Raw genomic sequence first — 18,301 nt, 5'->3', positions numbered from 1 at the left:
TCATTGCGCCACCAGCCGGCCTAAAAAATATATTTAAACCCCAATGATATTCTGCCTTTACCCATAAACTTATGGAAGATTCTTAGCAGCTGCTAATTCCGCCACAGATTGCTTCGTATGAAAATATCTGATGAAGCAGTTGGAGATGTTTGGGCTAGGACATGGCCCCGAGGAAGTCCTGAAGGAATATCCTGGGATTGGTATGATTGATCACATCTTGAGATGTATTTTGGCTGTTTATATTCATATTTCCCTTACAGGAGATCCTGTCCCAACTCTTCCATCCTCCACTTAGTTCATTGTAATCTTTTCCCTTGCATCCCCTCCAATTGAGCCCCCTCCATTTTCTCCTCTCTTCAATCCCCCCTCCATTTCCCCCTCCCTCCTCCCCACCAAGATTTTCCTATCACCAAACAACAGCAGGGCTAAGTTGTGGTAGTTCATTGACAACATATCTCTAGTTGTGGGAAGAAACCACAATATCCAGTGGAAGGATGTGCTGTCACAGAGCAAGCGTACAGACAAAGGAGCCACTTTGACAAAGTAAGCCACTCAGCCTCTCAGCCTGCCTTGCCATCCAATATGATCATAGCTGACCTGCCCAAGGCCCCATTTCCTGTTTTGTGCTAACTTTCCACTGCACTCAAATTCCTGACCTTTCAAAGATTATTCTGCTTCCCCCTTGAACACCGCAACACTGACTGGCAACTCCTGCAACGCCCCCAAACTGCATCAGTCTCCGCGTTTCTCTCGGCTCATCAGCTGTGTGAAGAAGGGGGGCCTGCTGCATGGGCAACAGTTTGCTCTCCGTAACGTAGTGCTCTGACTTGAGTACCACGTAGACAGCTATTGCAGGATATTCATTGTCGATTCCGACCCACAGAGAGCCTCAATAACGATAGTTTCCTATTTCAGAATTCCAACCCGTTTGCAATAAGATCATCACTTATTCACTTGACTGTGAAATACTGCATTTTGTGCACAAGAAGACATAGATTCATTTGAACTTTGTTCATCAGCAATTTTTCTACATTTAGTTAATAGTCTGCCATCAGATTCCTCTTACTGGATTACCAGACCTCCCGTCTTACAATATTAAACTCAATGTGACAACTTTTCACCCATTCACTCTATATAGCTGTATCCTGTGCAGTTCAAATATCCTCATGGATGTCCCTATATTTTTTTGTGTGTCATCTACAGACTTTTCTAGGTCATTAATATAAATTTTAAATAACTAGGGGCCAAAATTGACGCTTGGGATATGCTACTAGTTACATTATTTCAGCCCGAAAATGACCTGTTTATTCTGATGTTCTCACTAACTACTCTTCCAATTCATGCTAACAAATCTACCCAATGCTACAAGCTCTTCTCTGTTACACCGGCCTTTTTTCTGACACCCTGTCAAATACCCTCTGAAAATCCAAATACACCACATCTACAGCATCCTTCAATGACACTGCTTGTTACAGCCATGAAAATATCTTAACAAATTTGTCAGTCTAGATGCACCTTTCATACAAGCATCTTGACTTGATTATTTAAGCTTTACCAAATGACAAGCTAACTCACTGATCATAGACTCCAGTGTCTTGCCAATAGTAGATGTGCGGATGGAATACAGTGTAGGGAAGTTTATAGTCATACACTTTGGTAGAAGGAATAAAATATTTCTAATTGGGGTGCAAATTCAGGAATCAGAGGTGCAAAGGAATTTGGGAGTCCTCATGCAGGATTCCTTACAGGTTAACCTGCATGTTGAGTCAGTAGTAAGGAATGCAAGTTCAATGTTAGTGTTGATTTCGAGTGGACTAGGATACAAAAGCAAGGATGTAAGGCTTTCATAAGGCACTGGTCAGATCACGCTTAGTAGACATTGAGAGGATGTTTTCTATAGTTGGATATCTTGGAACCAAAGGGCATAGCCTCAAAATACAAGGATGTATCTTTAGAACAGAGCTGAGGTGGAATCTCTTTAGCCAGAGGGTGCTGAACCTGTAGAATTCTTTGCTGCAGACGGCTGTGGAGGCCAAGTCATTTGGTATATTTAAGGCAGTGGTTGATATGGTCTTGCTAACTGGGAGCATCAAAGTTTACAGGGAGAAGGGAGGAGAATGGCCTCTTGAGAGGGATAGCAAATCAGCCATGATGGAATGGTGGAACAGACTGAATGGGCTAAACAGTGTAATTAGAGTCATAGAAAAGTACAGCACAGAAACAGGCCTGTTGTCCATGCCAAACTAATTAAACTGCCTTGCCCCATCCACCTGCACCCCGACAATAACCATCCATATCCATAACTCGGATCTTCCAGTCCCAACAATATCCTTGCAAATTTTCTCTGTACTCTTTCAACCTTGTTTACGTCTTTCCTGTAGGTAGGTGACCAAAACTGCACACAATACTCTAAATTAGGCCTAACAGCTTTTCCAACTTCAACATAACATCCCATCTCCTGTACTCAATACACTGATTTATGAAGGCCAACGTGCCAAAAGCTTTCATTACAATCCCATCTACCTATGCTGCCACTTTCAATGAATTATGGATCTGTATTCATTACTGCATTCCTCGGTGCCCTACTGTTCACTGTGGAAGACCTACACTGGCTGGCCCTGCTAAAGTGCAACAGGTCACACTTGTCTGTATTAAATTCCATCTGCCATTTTTCCTGCTGGTCAGATCCTGCTGCGAGCCCTGATAGTCTTCCTTGCTTTCCAGTACCCCCCAATTTGTCAGATGCAAATTTACTGAGCCAGTTAACCCCACCATTATCATCCAGATCATTGATATAGATGACAAACAACAATGGACCTAGCACTGATCCCTGCAGCACTCCACCAGCCACAGGCCTCCAGACAGGGAGGCAACCATTTACTACCGCTGTCTGGCTTCTCCCACAAGGCCAATGTCTGGTCCAATTTACTACCTCATCTTATATACCAAGTGATTAAACCTTCCTGACCAACCTCCCATGCAGGACCTTGCCAAAGTCCATGTAGACATGATCCACTGCTTTGTCTTCATCAACTTTCCTGGTAACTTCTTCAAAACTCTATAAGATTGATTAGACATAACTATTACACACAAAACCATGCTGACTATCCCTAATCAATCACGCATATATCTTAGAATACCTTCCAATAACTTTCCCACTACTGATATCAGGCTCACAGCCCATAATTTCCTGGTTTATTTTTAGAGCCTATCTGAAGTAGCGAACCAACATTAGCTATCTTCCATTCCTCTGATATGTCACCTGTCACTAAGGATGAAGAAAACACCAAACACCCAATGTGCAAAAAAAAAGAACAAATCACACAAATGGCAAAAATATCAAACCACAGAGTCATTGAAATAGTACAGTTCAGCTCAGTTCAGTTCAGTTCAGTTCAATTTTGCTCTGTATCATTTGTTGACTGCAGGCCATGGAACCAGTCTATCCCAACCAAAAGCACATAAAATAGCATTAAAAATAAAAGGAGTAACCAGATAACATGAACTTCAGAGTCCAGTCCACAAACTACATCGACTAAACCTTGCCCAAGACCCAAAACACCAGCATTATCCTCCAGCAGTATCGAGCAAGAGAGAGAGACCAGGCAAACACAGGCACCTTTCTCTGGGAGCAGAGGGGGACTGATCAAAGACAGGCGCCTTCCTCTGGCGGAAGTGAATGAGAGTGAGAGAGGGACTGGTCAAACGCAGGTAGACAGTGCTGAACACCTGCTGTCCTTCCACTCTCATCGTCATTGATTTCAATCTTGCTCAACACTTTAATCGGTGAGAAATGGAGTCAGTCGTGGGCTAATGATTTGTCTCCAGGCTTCTCAGCCTCCAGACCCCACATTCCACTTGAGAGCTCAGCGAACTCCCACAGAGACAGCAAGGCACCGGATCGCTCAATCGGCATGAAAACACACCATCGAAATGAAAATCATATGTTCCACTCGCACATAACAGCTTAGTACCAGAATCATATTTGAAAGAAGAAGTAAAAGAAGTAATTTCGTGAACTATCTGAAGGACATTATCTTTGGTCGTGTTGTTTGCTGGCACTATCTTCAGTCCACTAATCACTCTCCTAATTTCTTTCTTCGGTGTTCTCTTGCCTTTGTTATACTCCATAAGTACCTCATTTGATCCTGCCTGCCTAGACTTGCTATGTACCTCCTTTTTTTCCCTAACCAGAGTCTCTTGAAAACCAAGGTTTACCTTGTCTTCCAACAGGCACATACAAGCTTTTGAAGGTCTCCAACTTACCAAGTACACCTTTGCTGGAAAACAGCCTGTCACAGTCCTCGCTTGCCATATCCTTTCTGATACAGTACTATCAAAATTGGCCTTTCTCCAATTTAGAATCTAGAGCCAAGGACTAGACCTATTCTTTTCCATATTTACTTTGGAACTAACGACATTATGATTCCCAGATGCAAAGTGTCACCTGCCTGTCGCATTCCCTAATAACAGCTCAGGTGTCGGACACTTTCTCTACTCCGGCCTTATGTCAAGATAACAGATCAGTTCTTTACCTACTTCCTTCCCCCTTGCACAACAGAATCATATTTGCAGTTTTCCAGTCTGTTGGCACCTTCCCGTAACTAGGTGGATTGTGAAAACCTTCGTCCAATGGTCCACTGGCCCTGCAACCACTTCCAGGGTGCAGACCATTGGGACCTGCCTTTGTCCCGTTCGTTTTTGCAGTACGATGCCCATTATGGTTGCTATAGATTCTTTCATATTGTTGTAAGCCTGCCCATTAGGTTCCTCCATCATGAAGACTGATGATGAATCAACTTATCTGTCATTTCCTCCTGAGTTCATGTAACCAGCAGCAGAGGTCGGGATTGAACCCAGGTTACTTGAGCAGTGAGACCTAATGTGCCATGATCCACTGCTTATATTAGGCATTCCATGTAGTTCCAAGCAGTTGACAACTATGTGCATTAGTGGCAAGGTTCACATTGGCCAGTATATTGATAAGGGTGTGAACGCATAGAATGCTAATGTTTGCCGAACGTATGCCGGGTAGATAGATCGTTATGTTAATCATGACGCAGGACTAATTTCATTGCAGCACCGTTGCATTGTTTCCCTCTTCAGCTAAAATTTTCTCTTAATCTTGCGCAGCTGAACATGTGTTCAGCAGCTGTAAGGACCCCTTCCAGTCCAATTCAAAGGAATCATCGAATATTTGAAGTTGGTCAAGATTGATTTCAGTGAACTTTTCCAGTGCTTCCAGAAGTGTTCCCTGCTCCCTGGTGTCGGCAGGGAGTGGATTGCCAGGTGCTGAGCGACTTGGTCCTGACCTAAAGCACAACCACTTGCCCCTCAATGTTTGTAAGGATTCCCCTGGGATTACAGCATGTGTTGGAGAATGTTCAGAGGGCACACAGAATAACAAACCGCTGGCAAAGGGATAATTTCTTGGCACAAACCGTTTTCACTTGGTGTGTTTGAGAAGCAAATGTCCTTTCTGGCTCTCAGTGAGGGATATGTGAACATGAATGAGATTGAACAATAGAGTAATACAACAGGAAATAGGTCCTTCAACACAACCAATATGCAATCACTAATCCTCCAATAATTTCATTTATGGTTCTCCTCACATTCTCTTTAATTCCCCTCAGCTTCCACCACTACACACAGAGTACATCTTATAACAGCCGATAATTCTATAAACCCGCACAGCTTCAGGATGCGGAGGGAAAACAGAAGAAATAGACACAATAGGTTCTACATATCAACACACACAAACTAGTGGAGGAACTTAGCAGGTTAGGCAGCATCTGTGGGTGAATAAACAGTCAATATTTTGGGCTGAGACCCTTCGTCAGTCCTGAAGAAGGACATTTCCTCCCACGTTTTGGATTTCCAGCATCTGCAGGCTTTCTCACGTTTATGAGATGCTATGAATGCTAGAAATCTTGTGCAACGCACACACAAAACGCTAAAGGAACTCTGCAGTTCAGAAAACGTCTATGTCAGGCAGCAGGTAGGGATGCAAATAGTCAATGAAGGGTCTCAGCCCGAAACATTGATTACGTATTCTCCTCCATAGATGCTGCCTGGCTTGTTGAGTTCCTCCAGCATTTTGTGAGTTTTGTACCTAGATGAAAACCAGGTGATCACAGGGAGAGCAGGCAAACTTTACAAAAGGTCAAGATTAAACACAGGCCTCCAGAGCAGTAGACAGAGGCTGCACCACTGTCCTGTCCTAATATGCCAGAATATAATTCAGTAATAAGTATAAATTTTTTAGATATCGTGGAGAAAACTTAATTCTTTGCTGAAGCACAAATTCTGCTTTGCTCTTTGCACCACACACAAAATGCTGGAGGAACTCAGCTGGCCAGTCAGCATCTGTGGAAAAGAGTACAGTCGACATTTGGGGCCGAAACCCTTCGGCAGGACTGGCCTGCTGAGTTCTTCCAGCATTTTGTGTGTGTTGATTGGATTTCCAGCATCTGCGGATTTTCTCTTGTTTCTGGTTTGCTCTTTGCTCTTTTTGAGCGAACAGACAAGTTCCTCAGTGCTAAATGCCTCTTGACAAAAAATTTTCATTTTGGTTCCAATGAGTTCAATTTGTACGTAATGTACCATATCATTATGGTGTCTGGACCGAGAAGTGGATTCTTAATATAGAATAGTAAACAATCAGTGGGTTGAGCAACATCAGCCAGGGGAAAGGAGTTGTCAATGCTTTGGGTAGAAACCCAATGTCAGGACTGCATCGTGATTCAGGATTTTTACCTGAATTGTGAACAATGACTTCCCCACCCCTACTCCAGCAGATGCTGCTCGACCTGTTGCGTTTCTCCAACAGATCATTTGTTGCTCCAGACTACAGCATCTGTGTCTCTTATGTCTCAGTTTAATACAGTCTTGATTAAACTGCACGGAGGTATAGCAGAGCTAGTGTATGTTGTAAACTATAATTAAAGGGTTGTAGTGGAATTGGAGAAGATGCAATGAAGATTTAGAAGAACGATATCAGAATATCTATCAGAGCTGACGGTCCAAATTGAGTTGCTTTATTCTATAAAAGTAATGACAAGTGTTTGTCCTGGTAAAGTTTGTAAGTCAGGGACAGTAAGTATATCACAAATAAAACCATTTCGGGATATGGTGTAAAGTGTGGTGGAATATAGAACTGGTAATGAATAGTGAATAGATTACACGGAGAATAAGGAGTCTGATGTGAGGACGCCTGTGAAGAACATCAATACCTGCATAGGCAGGTTCAGCAGAGTAGCTACTGTGACTCGTATGTGCAACAAGTCTTTAACAAATTTGTCACGCACATTTTTCCAAGAGAAATATTGGCTTGAGGTTTGAGGTCAAGCTATCAAAAGATAAATTCAGTAATTCCTTTCCCTGCAGGGAGCCTCACTGATTGGGAGCAAGGGTTAACCTAAGTGTGCGTTATTACATTTCTTTCAAAGGAGGCTCATCATTGAGACCATATGGTGTGAATTTACTTTCTCTACACAGGGAGAGAAAATAATGTGAATTGCCCCACCTTAATTCCTGCAGTTCGCAGATCGAAACGATCACCGCTGTATAGCTGATCACCTTTGAGAAAATGAATGTTTTGTAGAACAAGGCAAGTGCCAAAATATACTTGTTTCAAATTAGATGAAAGTTTTCTTTAATCTACTAAAGAGCAAGTTTAGGCCTGATTAAACTCTGCAGTTGACATAATGAGATCCTGTATTGTGGATCCAGCCAGGCCAGTGTTGTGTACAGATTGGTCACTGAGAATGCAGAATGGAGAGGATATTGTAGAAGTACAAAGGACAGTGAGGAAACTGATGTGGGGGAAAGACTGCATACGCCAATCACTTTTGCATGAAGAGCAACAAAACTGTAATAGTAAGGAGAAAGGGTCAGACAGTACTTGGGAGGGGGCTGTATGAATAGTAAATGCGCACCGGACACAGGTTGCGCAATTTGGATTAATCGGTGGCTGTGATGATGCAGGAAGGAAGTAGACCATTAGAGAAATTCATCTTTAATGGAAGCATCGATTTGAGTTTTGTCACGATATGGAATAAGACGAGGTGCAGGTGGTTGATGCACTGGAAACACAAGAATGCAGACTTGGCAATTGATTGATTGCCATGTAGGAATGTCGGCTCAGGAGGGAAGGAAGTGTTGAGGTTGCCAATCATTTGTCAAAGCATGACAGGCGCTTAGCTAGGCTGAAGCCAGAGAATGTTGGTGGGAACGGAAAAGGAAAGTTTTGTTCTTCCATGCTGTAGTTTGAACTGAATGCAATGCAAGTCCAAGCCTGGTTCGATGTTGGCAAGCAGGTTAATGTGCAGCAGCTTTGCAAGATGATTATAATGGTGACATGTGTGGAAAGGCTGAGTTCGTGTACTGTTAACCAGTATAGTAAGCAGTTGTGCAAGATATACTGAAAATGCAGTAGCTCTGTGTAACTTTGCAATTGTATGCACTTGAGGTCTTGGCTGGTATTGGAGACTTGGTCCTTTTTAAGACAAGGTTGGATAGATTTTTGCATAGTAGGGGAATTAAGGGTTATGGGCAAAAGGCAGGTAGGTGGAGATGAGTCCATGGCCAGATTAGCCATGATCTTATCGAATGGTGGAGCAGGCTCGAGGGGCCAGGTGGCCTTAGGTCTCTAGTTCCTATTTCTTATGTGGTTATGTTGCATCCCTACCTGTTGTTTACCATGCATGTCTGCTTTGTGTTACCATGAGAGTGGTATTCATCCTCTCCATTGTAACTCCTCTCACACTGAATTCCTGTCATCATACAGGTACAAGGTTGTTCAGCACATTGGCACCACCTCATCCAATTTTACACGTTCTCTATTTCATTTATAGCGACACGCACCAAGAATAGTAATCAAAGTTGGTTAAGTTTTTATCCTTTCGTTTCCCTCATCTGCGGTCCATTTTAGTGGTGCACACTTTTCCTTGTGGTTCTCGACTTCCCTACTTCCTATTCAGAGCAGTGTCTCCACCCAGCCTCTCCGAATGGACAGCTCTCCTACGGTCATGATAAGTGCAATGTGATGTTACAGGAGTGACAAAGGTTACATCAACCGGTAATATCTCCATTCCTCTTATTTCAGTGGATTTCCCTACTATATCCATGTCTACTTGCAGAGTCTTGCCTTGTATTTGGAGCAGTTTTTATTTTAATTAAATGTATTGCATTTAAGCATTTCAATATATTTCCCTGTGTGTGAAGCTATCTTCCTGACATTGTTGTTCACATTTTGTTTTGCAGTTTGTTAGTGAGAAAATGGGCGGAGCTGAGGGGACAAAGCTAGATGATGACTTTGTGGAGATGGAACGGGTAAGTGAATATACTGCTATGTAAGAATTATGGCTCATAGTTCATTAAAAACAATAAGGGCGGCGACTGAACTTGGCACGTCCTGTGTATTTTAGGTATTATATCTGAGAGAAAACGTTTCTAATCTCTTAATTAGTTTTGAAATTATGTTAATTATCAGCATAGTAAAGAGTGATGGACACTTTCTGGTGGTCGACGATAATAAAGGGGGGAGTGAACGTCGACTCAGAACATGAGAGGCCTGCGTCGAGCATTTTCATGCTTTACAAGGCGCAGATTAGAAGTCTGTGTGGGACACCACTCCTCGCACAGACTAGAGCAATATGTGGTTAAGTACCTTGCTCAAGGACACAAACACGCTGCCACAGCTGAGGCTCGAACTAGCGACCTTCAGATAATTAGACAAATGCCTTAACCACTTGGCCACGTGCCCAGCACATGATAATAAAAATGAAGTTTATTATCATCACGGGTAGCTTTTCTATAAACTACTGATATAAATGTCTTTTTAAACAGAATTCCATGTTACCTGGCAACAAACTGTGATGCAGCAGGGAATTGAATCGTAACTTGTAAGAAGGGAATCATAACAAATTATGAGTCATGATTTGAATTTGGGACTAAGACAAAAAACAGAAATTGTCTAAAGGGCTATTTCTATATTGACATTGCATTATTCTCTTCAGTAAACAGATTAATCTAAGTACCACAGGGAAGTTAGAGCTCTGACTCATTTCAAAACATGGGGTGCCACCTACTGTCTAATTCATAAATCAGTATGAGTGATTTTTCTTATGTTGAAAAATTATTTTATTTTTGCATTTCTTTAAATGAAATTCTTTATTTTCAATTTATGCACTGAAAGTAGAAGATAATCATTGTTAAGAATGCCTATTCCCAAATTCTGTACTGGAGTTTTACTGCACAGAAATAACAGGCACCACATTGCATTTTTATAGTGCCTTTAATTAAGTATAATACCCAAAGCACTTTGCTAGAAGGCTTGAGCAAAATTTGCTGTTGAGCCACATAGGTGATTCAATAAGTTTTAGAAGTTGCCTTTAAAGGGGATAGTGAGGTAGAGAGCATTGGGAGTGGGAGAAGCAAAATTCCAGATTCTCAGAATGCTGGAAGTATGACTTTGAGTGATGGAGCAGTTTAAAATGATAAAACTACAGAGGCCAGAGTTGAAGGGGTGTGGGTTGCCCAAAGTTTGCTGTGTGATGTGAGGAGATATTCAAGTGCAGTCCAGATTGACGGACTGTGCTTCTTGCTTCCTCCCACACATGGCCTAAAGCATGTTCAGTTGTTTACAGCAGTGAGTCAGATTTAGTTTGGGATATCGGTGTCTGACACCAGCTGCTTATCTCAATGCAATCTTAGTCACTTAACTGGGTTTTTTTATGGTTTAAAAAAGTGCTCACTATATAGTACCTGTCTGAGTACATTTTGTTTGGTATATAGTTGTATTGTTCATTGTTTAATGGAATGATTTAAGAATCGTGTGAATATATAATGTCAATAAATGGAGTATTGTTCGTATGTAATTTTTTAAAACAGTAATTTACTGAAATAGGCAGCTATGGAATCTAATTCAGGGTTTCTGCAGGTAGACAATTGGGCATATCAAACTGGCAAGGGTAGACTTGAAGACAAAGGCGCAGTGCATTTGGGATAGTTTCTCTGTGACCCAGCGAGGAAGCAGCCTATTTTAGATTGGGTAGTGTTTAATAAGATTAATGAACAATATCATAGTAAGGGATCCTGTAGGAAAGAGTGATTGCTATTCACATGGTAGAATTTCAAATTCATTGCAAAGCTCAGAAGTTTGAATCAGAGAGGTAACTTTCTGACCGTTTTGGCTAATATAATGGTATAAAGACAGATCTGGATCAAAAATAGATCAAAAGGTAAAAAGGTACTTAACAGTGTTTAAGGAAAATCTAAGCAAAAGTATATTCAAGTTAGAAAGAAAAGCTCTCTATGAAGGCTAACTGAACAAATTAGGCACACACATTGGTGAAGAATCTGATAGGCCAAAGGAAACTTTTAGGAATTTGCAGCAGATGATTAGCACAGAGAAAAACAGCCCTTCAAGCCACTAAGTCCGTACCGACCATCAATTACCTATTTGCACTGGTCCTATTTTCTATTCCCCCACATTCTCATTAATTCTCCCCAGAATCTACCACTCAGCCACACACTAGGGGCAGTTCACGGTGGCTAATTACCTTACATGGACCAAAACCACTGCACCCAGAGGAAACTCAGGCAATTACAGGGAAAGCAAGAAAAGTCTGCCTTCTGAGGCATTCCGAGATCAGCGTCGAACATGAGTCACTAGCTCTGTGAGACCACCTACTTACAGTCGATAATAGTGATTTAAATTAAGGAACAGAGTGTATTAGAACGAAACTTGATTGTACAAAGGGAGGTGGATTAGGAAGTTGAGGGGGCACAAAGACTCTGCAAAGAGCTATTTAAAAAGCTTATAAAGTATAAAGTAATGGTTCAACCAGTGAGTGGGGTCAGAAATTTGTCAGATACGAGTATTATGTGAAGAAAATGTGAGGTTATACAGTTTAGACAAAAGAATGATAAAGCAAATTATTATTTAAATTAGGTGAGATCACAAAATATAGTGGGTGGGGGGGTGGATCTCCATTTTTTTATATATATATATATATATATATATATATATACACACACACACGTAAGTAGGCAAGCTAATAACTTGTGCACTTCAGAGTATTAGAGTAGGATAGTTTTGATGCAACTTTACAGAATGCTAATGAGGCTACACATGGAGTACTAAGTTTACTCTTTGACCTCCACACTTACAGAAGGATATACTGGTACTGTAAGGTGGAGTTGAGATGGGTCACTAAGTTGATTCTTGGGATGAAGCATGTTAAATCTGACAAGTGGTTGAGCAGGTTGAGAAAATGATCAGTGGATCTTAAAATGAGAGGTGACCTTAATGAAACCTATAATACTCTGAGGGGCACTGATGGAGGTATTCCCCCTGTTGGGGTTATGTACAAGCAGAAGACGTAGCTTGTAGATGAGGAATCACTGATTTAAGGTGGAAATGAAGAGGAATTTCTTCTGTCAGAGGGTCATGAATATTTGGAATTCTCTCCCAGTGGGACATTGTTGGCTATATCCAGGATGGAAATTGACAGATGATGAGGGAGTCAGGGCTATACAGAGGGAGTGAAAAGTGGTCAATTTTGGATTCATCATCATCTTATTGAGTGGCAGAGTAAGTTCAAGCCACTGGTTGGCCTATTCCTACTATTTCTTATGTTCTCATTTTAGAGACTTCATCAGAGAAAACCCAGTTGTATTTGCTATTATAAGTTGTGTGTGGATTTCTTATTTTGGACTGGCTTACTTTATTGACAATCATACTATATTTCTTTTGAGACCCTGAATTTTCCAGAAATATTTCTCAGTATGAATATGGGTCATATATGGAATAAATTATCAAAAGATAGTTCTCCAAGCTCTGTTCATCTTAAGTGATCTATGCAGCCTAGAAAATTAGGGCATTCTTCTGCAATTATAGAATTTGAATAAAGCCCAGATGGTACTTTAATACAGTAAAACTCTGATGATCTGTCACTCTCGGGACTTGGTGCTGGATTGGCAGATTTTCTGCACTATTGAATGTTACTCCAATTAATATCTTAACCTAGTTCTGATTCACTTTTTATTTTAGAAGTTTTAATGAACTTTTCAGTGAACCAGGTGAGTTTAAAGAGTGCAGGAAATAGAACCTGGTGAGTTTAAAAGGGACATGGGAAGCTGGTCTAAATGAGTTTAATAAAGCACAGGAAACAGTGCCCCAAGTGAGTTTAAAAGAAGAGTGGAAATGGGTTCCCGTGGAGTTTAAAAGGAACAGGGAAACCAGAGTCCTGGCTAGTTCAAAAGGAGCACTGCTAAAAGGCCACTGTGAGTGAGACGGGGTCACTGGAAACGGAATGTCACAGAAGACTGTACAGAGCATTCTAACTGGTTATATCACTGTCTGGTATGGAGGGGCCAATGCACAGGATGGGAAAAAGAAACTACAGAGGGTTGTAAGCTTGGCCAGCACCATCCTGGGCACTAGCTTCCCCAGTGTCAACAACGTCTTCAAGGGGCAATGTCCCAAATAGGCAGCATCTATGATCAAACACCGCCATCAGCTAGGACATGTCGTCTTCTCGTTACTAAAATCTGGAAGGAAGTACATGAAGGAGCCTGATGACTCAAATTTAATGTTTTTCCCCACCGCTGTCATATTTCTGAATGGTCCACGGACCAACCTCACAAATTTTGCTGCTCTTGCACTACTTATTTGTGTATCTGTATATATAGATACCGTCTGTCTGAGTCTGAGGCCTCTGTCGGTCAGGGTTACATATTGCGTCCTAGCTGTGTAGATACGTAACCCTGGGCAGTAGGATATTGACAGCAAGCTGTTGCCCATATAGCAACCTCCCGTCCTCCAAGCATCTGATGAACCAAAGGAACAGCTGAGACCGATACAGTTTGGTGGCAGCAGCATCATAGGTGTTGCCTGTCAGCATTAAACTCCATGCAGGACTCCAACCTCTGGATTTTTCCCTCAGGGTTTACTCCCGAAGCCTTCCCCATAAGTGGGTATAACCACAAGGCAGCGGAGGTTTGAGATCAGCATTTTCCTTCTCGTAGATGAGCTGCCAACCACGGCTGACAAGCCCCATCTGCCCGAAGCGACTGGTTTTAAGGTTCCCGTAACCTGCCTTTGCCCCTTTTCCTGTCAGTAGAAACGGCTCCACCAGGCTCAGTAGCTAAACCACACATGAAGGCCAGGAGCGGGACTTGGTTGTCAGAGGCTATTTGAGAGCATTTAATAGATAGTAGGAGCTTGTCCTCATTACCACCCCCAGCTATAAACAACGTTAAGGAACCATAGATATTCTATATGTATGTGCATGTATGTATGAATGTATATATACTATGCAAAAGGTTTTAAGCACTTTGCTTTATAAAAGCTGTGTGTGTGTGTGTGCGTGTGTGTGCACGCGCGCATGTGTGTTTTCAACATTTTAAGCAAGATTAGTGTATTATTTGTACAGTTTTAGAGTGAAAAAAAGGAAAGGAGCACCATGCAAAAGTTTGGGCACCCCAAGAGATTTGAGCTCTCAGATAACTTTTACCAAGGTCTCAGGCCTTAATTAGCTTGTTAGGGCTATGGCTTGTTCACAGTCATCGTTAGGAAAGGCCAGGTGATGCAAATTTCAAAGCCTTATAAATACCCTGACTCCTCAAACCTTGTCCCAACAATCAGCAGCCATGGGCTCCTCTAAGCAGCTGCCCAGCACGCTGAAAATTACAATAAATGATGCCCACAAAGCAGGAGAAGGCTACAAGAAGATAGCAAAGCGTTTTCAGGTAGCCATTTCCTCAGTTTGTAATGTAATTAAGAAATGGCAGTTAACAGGAACGCTGGAGGTCAAGTTGAGGTCTGGAAGACCAAGAAAACTTTCCAAGAGAACTGCTCATAGGATTGCTGGAAAGGCAAATCAAAACCCCTGTTTGACTGCAAAAGACCTTCAGGAAGATTTAGCAGACTCTGGAGTGGTGGTGCACTGTTCTACTGTGCAGCGACACCTGCACAAATATGACCTTCATGGAAGAGTCATCAGAAGAAAACCTTTTCTGCATCCTCACCGCAAAATTCAGTGTTAGAAGTTTGCAAAGGAACAACTAAACAAGCCTGATGCATTTTGGAAACAAGTCCTGTGGACTGATGAAGTTAAAATAGAACTTTTTAGCCGCAATGAGCAAAGGTATGTTTGGAGAAAAAAGGGTGCAGAATTTCATGAAAAGAACCCCTCTCCAACTGTTAAGCACGGGGGTGGATCGATCATGCTTTGGGCTTGTGTTGCAGCCAGTGGCACGGGGAACATTTCACTAGTAGAGGGAAGAATGAATTCAATTAAATAACAGCAAAATCTGGAAGCAAACATCACACCGTCTGTAAAAAAGCTGAAGATGAAAAGGGGATGGCTTGTACAACAGGATAATGATCCTAAACACATCTCAAAATCCACAATGGACTACCTCAAGAGGCGCAAGCTGAAGGTTTTGCCATGGCCCTCACAGTCCCCTGACCTAAACATCATCGAGAATCTGTGGATAGACCTCAAAAGAGCAGTGCATGCAAGACGGCCCAAGAATCTCACAGAACTAGAAGCCTTTTGCAAGGAAGAATGGGCAAAAATCCCCCAAACAAGAATTGAAAGACTCTTAGCTGGCTACAGAAAGCATTTACAAGCTGTGACACTTGCCAAAGGGGGTGTTACTGAATACTGACCATGCAGAGTGCCCAAACTTTTGCTTTGGGCCCTTTTCCTTTTTTGTTATTTTGAAACTGTAAAAGATGAAAATAAAAAAGTAAACTTGCTTAAAATATTAAAGAAATGTGTCATCTTTAACTTTATTCTTTTTGGAAATCAGGTCATCTTTTACTCGCTTAGCTATTCACAGTAACAAATTTTGATCGGGGTGCCCAAACTTTTGCATACCACTGTATATATGTGTATTTTTATATATATAGTTCAGAGCATGCACTGAGATGAAAGAATGATCTAGAAAGCATGGCTGTAAGAAACGTGGTTACTGTTTGCTGTTGTAAATAAAAGTTCTAGTTTTTGTTCTTCCAAAAATATATGTATATACTATAGTGTGTGCATGTATATATCTATTTTGTGTTTGTGTGTGTATATGTAAGTGAATACGTGTGCGCTACTTATTTGGGACAACTCTTAAACTGTAAAAGCTGATTGAGTAAATAGCCTGGATTTCCTTCGTTTATCTGAGACACTGTGCCACTTAATTGGGACAGGAGACTGTTGCTAAATAGTTTGTAACTAGCATCAGTTACATGCATCAGACACTACACCATGCTGAGAATGGGCACTTTTAAAATACCATCAGTTGTATGGGCTTGTGTACAAAATGCAGAGATTTTTCTCACTGGAAGTTGGCAAGAAAACAGCAGTAAGGCTATTCAGGACTGCTTTGCTCACTATGGTTTCAAACATTCAGGCTTGGAGATATGAGAAATGGCCAGACGTGAAAATGAAGTGACTTCACTACTTCAACATTTTAGGAACTACGAAGAATTTGAAGTTGTCAATAACCATCTTGAATGCTACAATGAAAATGAAGATTTGGAGGATGCAATCGTCAGAAGCATTGTATGAACGCAGTCCATTATCTATACTAGATGTCTGCTCTAATTTTGTTCTTTTACAGTCAAGCTATAGAACACGGCAGCTTGTTGTTTGTCTGCCATATCCAACGATGACGGTGAAATCTGTGTGGAAAAGTTCTTTAAAGTGGAAAAGCCGTTGCACTGGAATAGTTTCACTCTCTCAACCTCAGAAGTTTAGGTCCAGTGGTACGAGTAGTCGTCACAAACTGGGGTTGTCCTTGGTTGGAGTGGATAACCATGACCTCTTCTGTGCCTTATCATGCCCGTCACTCGCCACAGAGTGTTGCAGATCATCTTCTCGGCCATTGGATCTCACTGTTTATCTGATCCATGCAGTCTGCTGGAGCTGACTTTACATGCTAGCAACGACGTCTCCCTATTTCACCAGCTGCCATCACTTGGCTTAGCCTGCCAATCAATGCGGTGTACCGAGGTGTGCCCACTGTCGCATACAAACAGCTGCTTGGAGCCACAGGTGAGAGTTGAGTGTCGGGTAGGGACCAAAGGTGAGTAAGCTGCCTAGAATGGTCACCCCATATACAGCAGCGTACATTGGATGAATTTCTCCATCGATAACTATTAGGTACTACTACACAGTTTTATAGTACTGTAGTAACATTGGTAGTGTTCTAATTGGTTCTGCATTTTATTTAAATACATAATTTGTTACTGAGTAAAACAGTAGTTTTCTTTTATATACCTCTTAACCTGTATCCACGAAACCGGCTAATTGGGGACAGCCACTTAACTGGGCCAAAGCGTACTGGTCCCGACATGTCCCAATTAACTGGAATCCAGTGTGTGTGTGTGTGTGTGTGTGTACTTATGTATTGCACTGTACTGCTGCCATAAAACAACAAATTTCACAACATATGTCAGTAATAATAAAACTGATCCTGAGCCCTGCTGAGTTTAAAGCAAGAATGAGAAACTGCAGTCGGTCAGCCAGATGATAAGCCATCAGGATTGCCAAGCTATTGGAGTATTGGAGAGCAGTTTTGTAATAACGAAAGCTTTCACTTACAGAGCTCCAATAACCTTATAAAAACTTTCGTAGGAGCTTCGTAGGAGCATCATCAAAATTGACCTCCAGTCACAGAATGGTATTAGGGGACATCCACGTGCTGGATTAAAAGATGCACGTTTTAAGAAGAAAGCAGTGAAGAAGCGGATACTTTGATAATAACTTCCAGAACTTAAGCTCATATCGGGAAGGTGATAGAGTGTTTAAAGTTCAGGCTTGCATAAGATTAGCTATAACTTTATGCTCTTGGCTGAAGGAGATTACAGTGACAGGGAGAAGCAGTGGCATATTGCTTATTCTATTTTTACCTTTTTTTTAAAGAAAATAGAAGCTACAAGTAAAGCTGTGGCGGAAGTTTTGTCTAAAACAACAGAGTACCTGCAGCCAAATCCAGGTATGAATTAGTGTTCTAAATGACATTTTACTCTGATCTCTTGCTTATTTGCTTTACAGTAAGGCTAGGGCTTTTGCTAATGCAGGGAGAAGAGTCACAGTGAACAGGAAAGATGTGAGTGAAAACCTTCAGTGGGTGAGCAGAATAGTGCCAAACACCATTTATTGCACAAGAGAGTGAGAACCTTGTCCATTTTAGTAAAGGACAAGTGCTTAACAAAAGGGGTCAGGATTCTAGATATGCACATAGAAAAGTACAGAACTGAAACAGGCCTTTATGACCAAGCTAACTGCGATGC

The 18,301-nt window shown here is 41.6% G+C and overlaps 1 protein-coding gene across 5 annotated transcripts in view; it reads left to right on the top strand.

Moving 5' to 3' along the window:
* LOC134355648 (endophilin-A3-like) overlaps positions 1-18,301 on the top strand; it is a 144,686-nt gene that overhangs the window by 105,301 nt on the left and 21,084 nt on the right. For 4 of the 5 annotated variants that reach the window (XM_063065861.1, XM_063065862.1, XM_063065864.1 and 1 more), the window contains exons 2-3: positions 9,265-9,333; positions 17,931-18,003. In XM_063065861.1, the coding sequence (XP_062921931.1) occupies positions 9,265-9,333; positions 17,931-18,003 (142 nt within the window). The remainder of the gene's footprint in view (positions 1-9,264; positions 9,334-17,930; positions 18,004-18,301) is intronic. The other variant, XM_063065865.1, reaches the window with a different exon arrangement.

This window comes from Mobula hypostoma, chromosome 13 (assembly GCF_963921235.1).
Source record: "Mobula hypostoma chromosome 13, sMobHyp1.1, whole genome shotgun sequence".
Classification (NCBI taxonomy): Eukaryota; Metazoa; Chordata; class Chondrichthyes; order Myliobatiformes; family Myliobatidae; genus Mobula; species Mobula hypostoma.
This window is presented reverse-complemented; position numbering and strand designations above follow the sequence as displayed.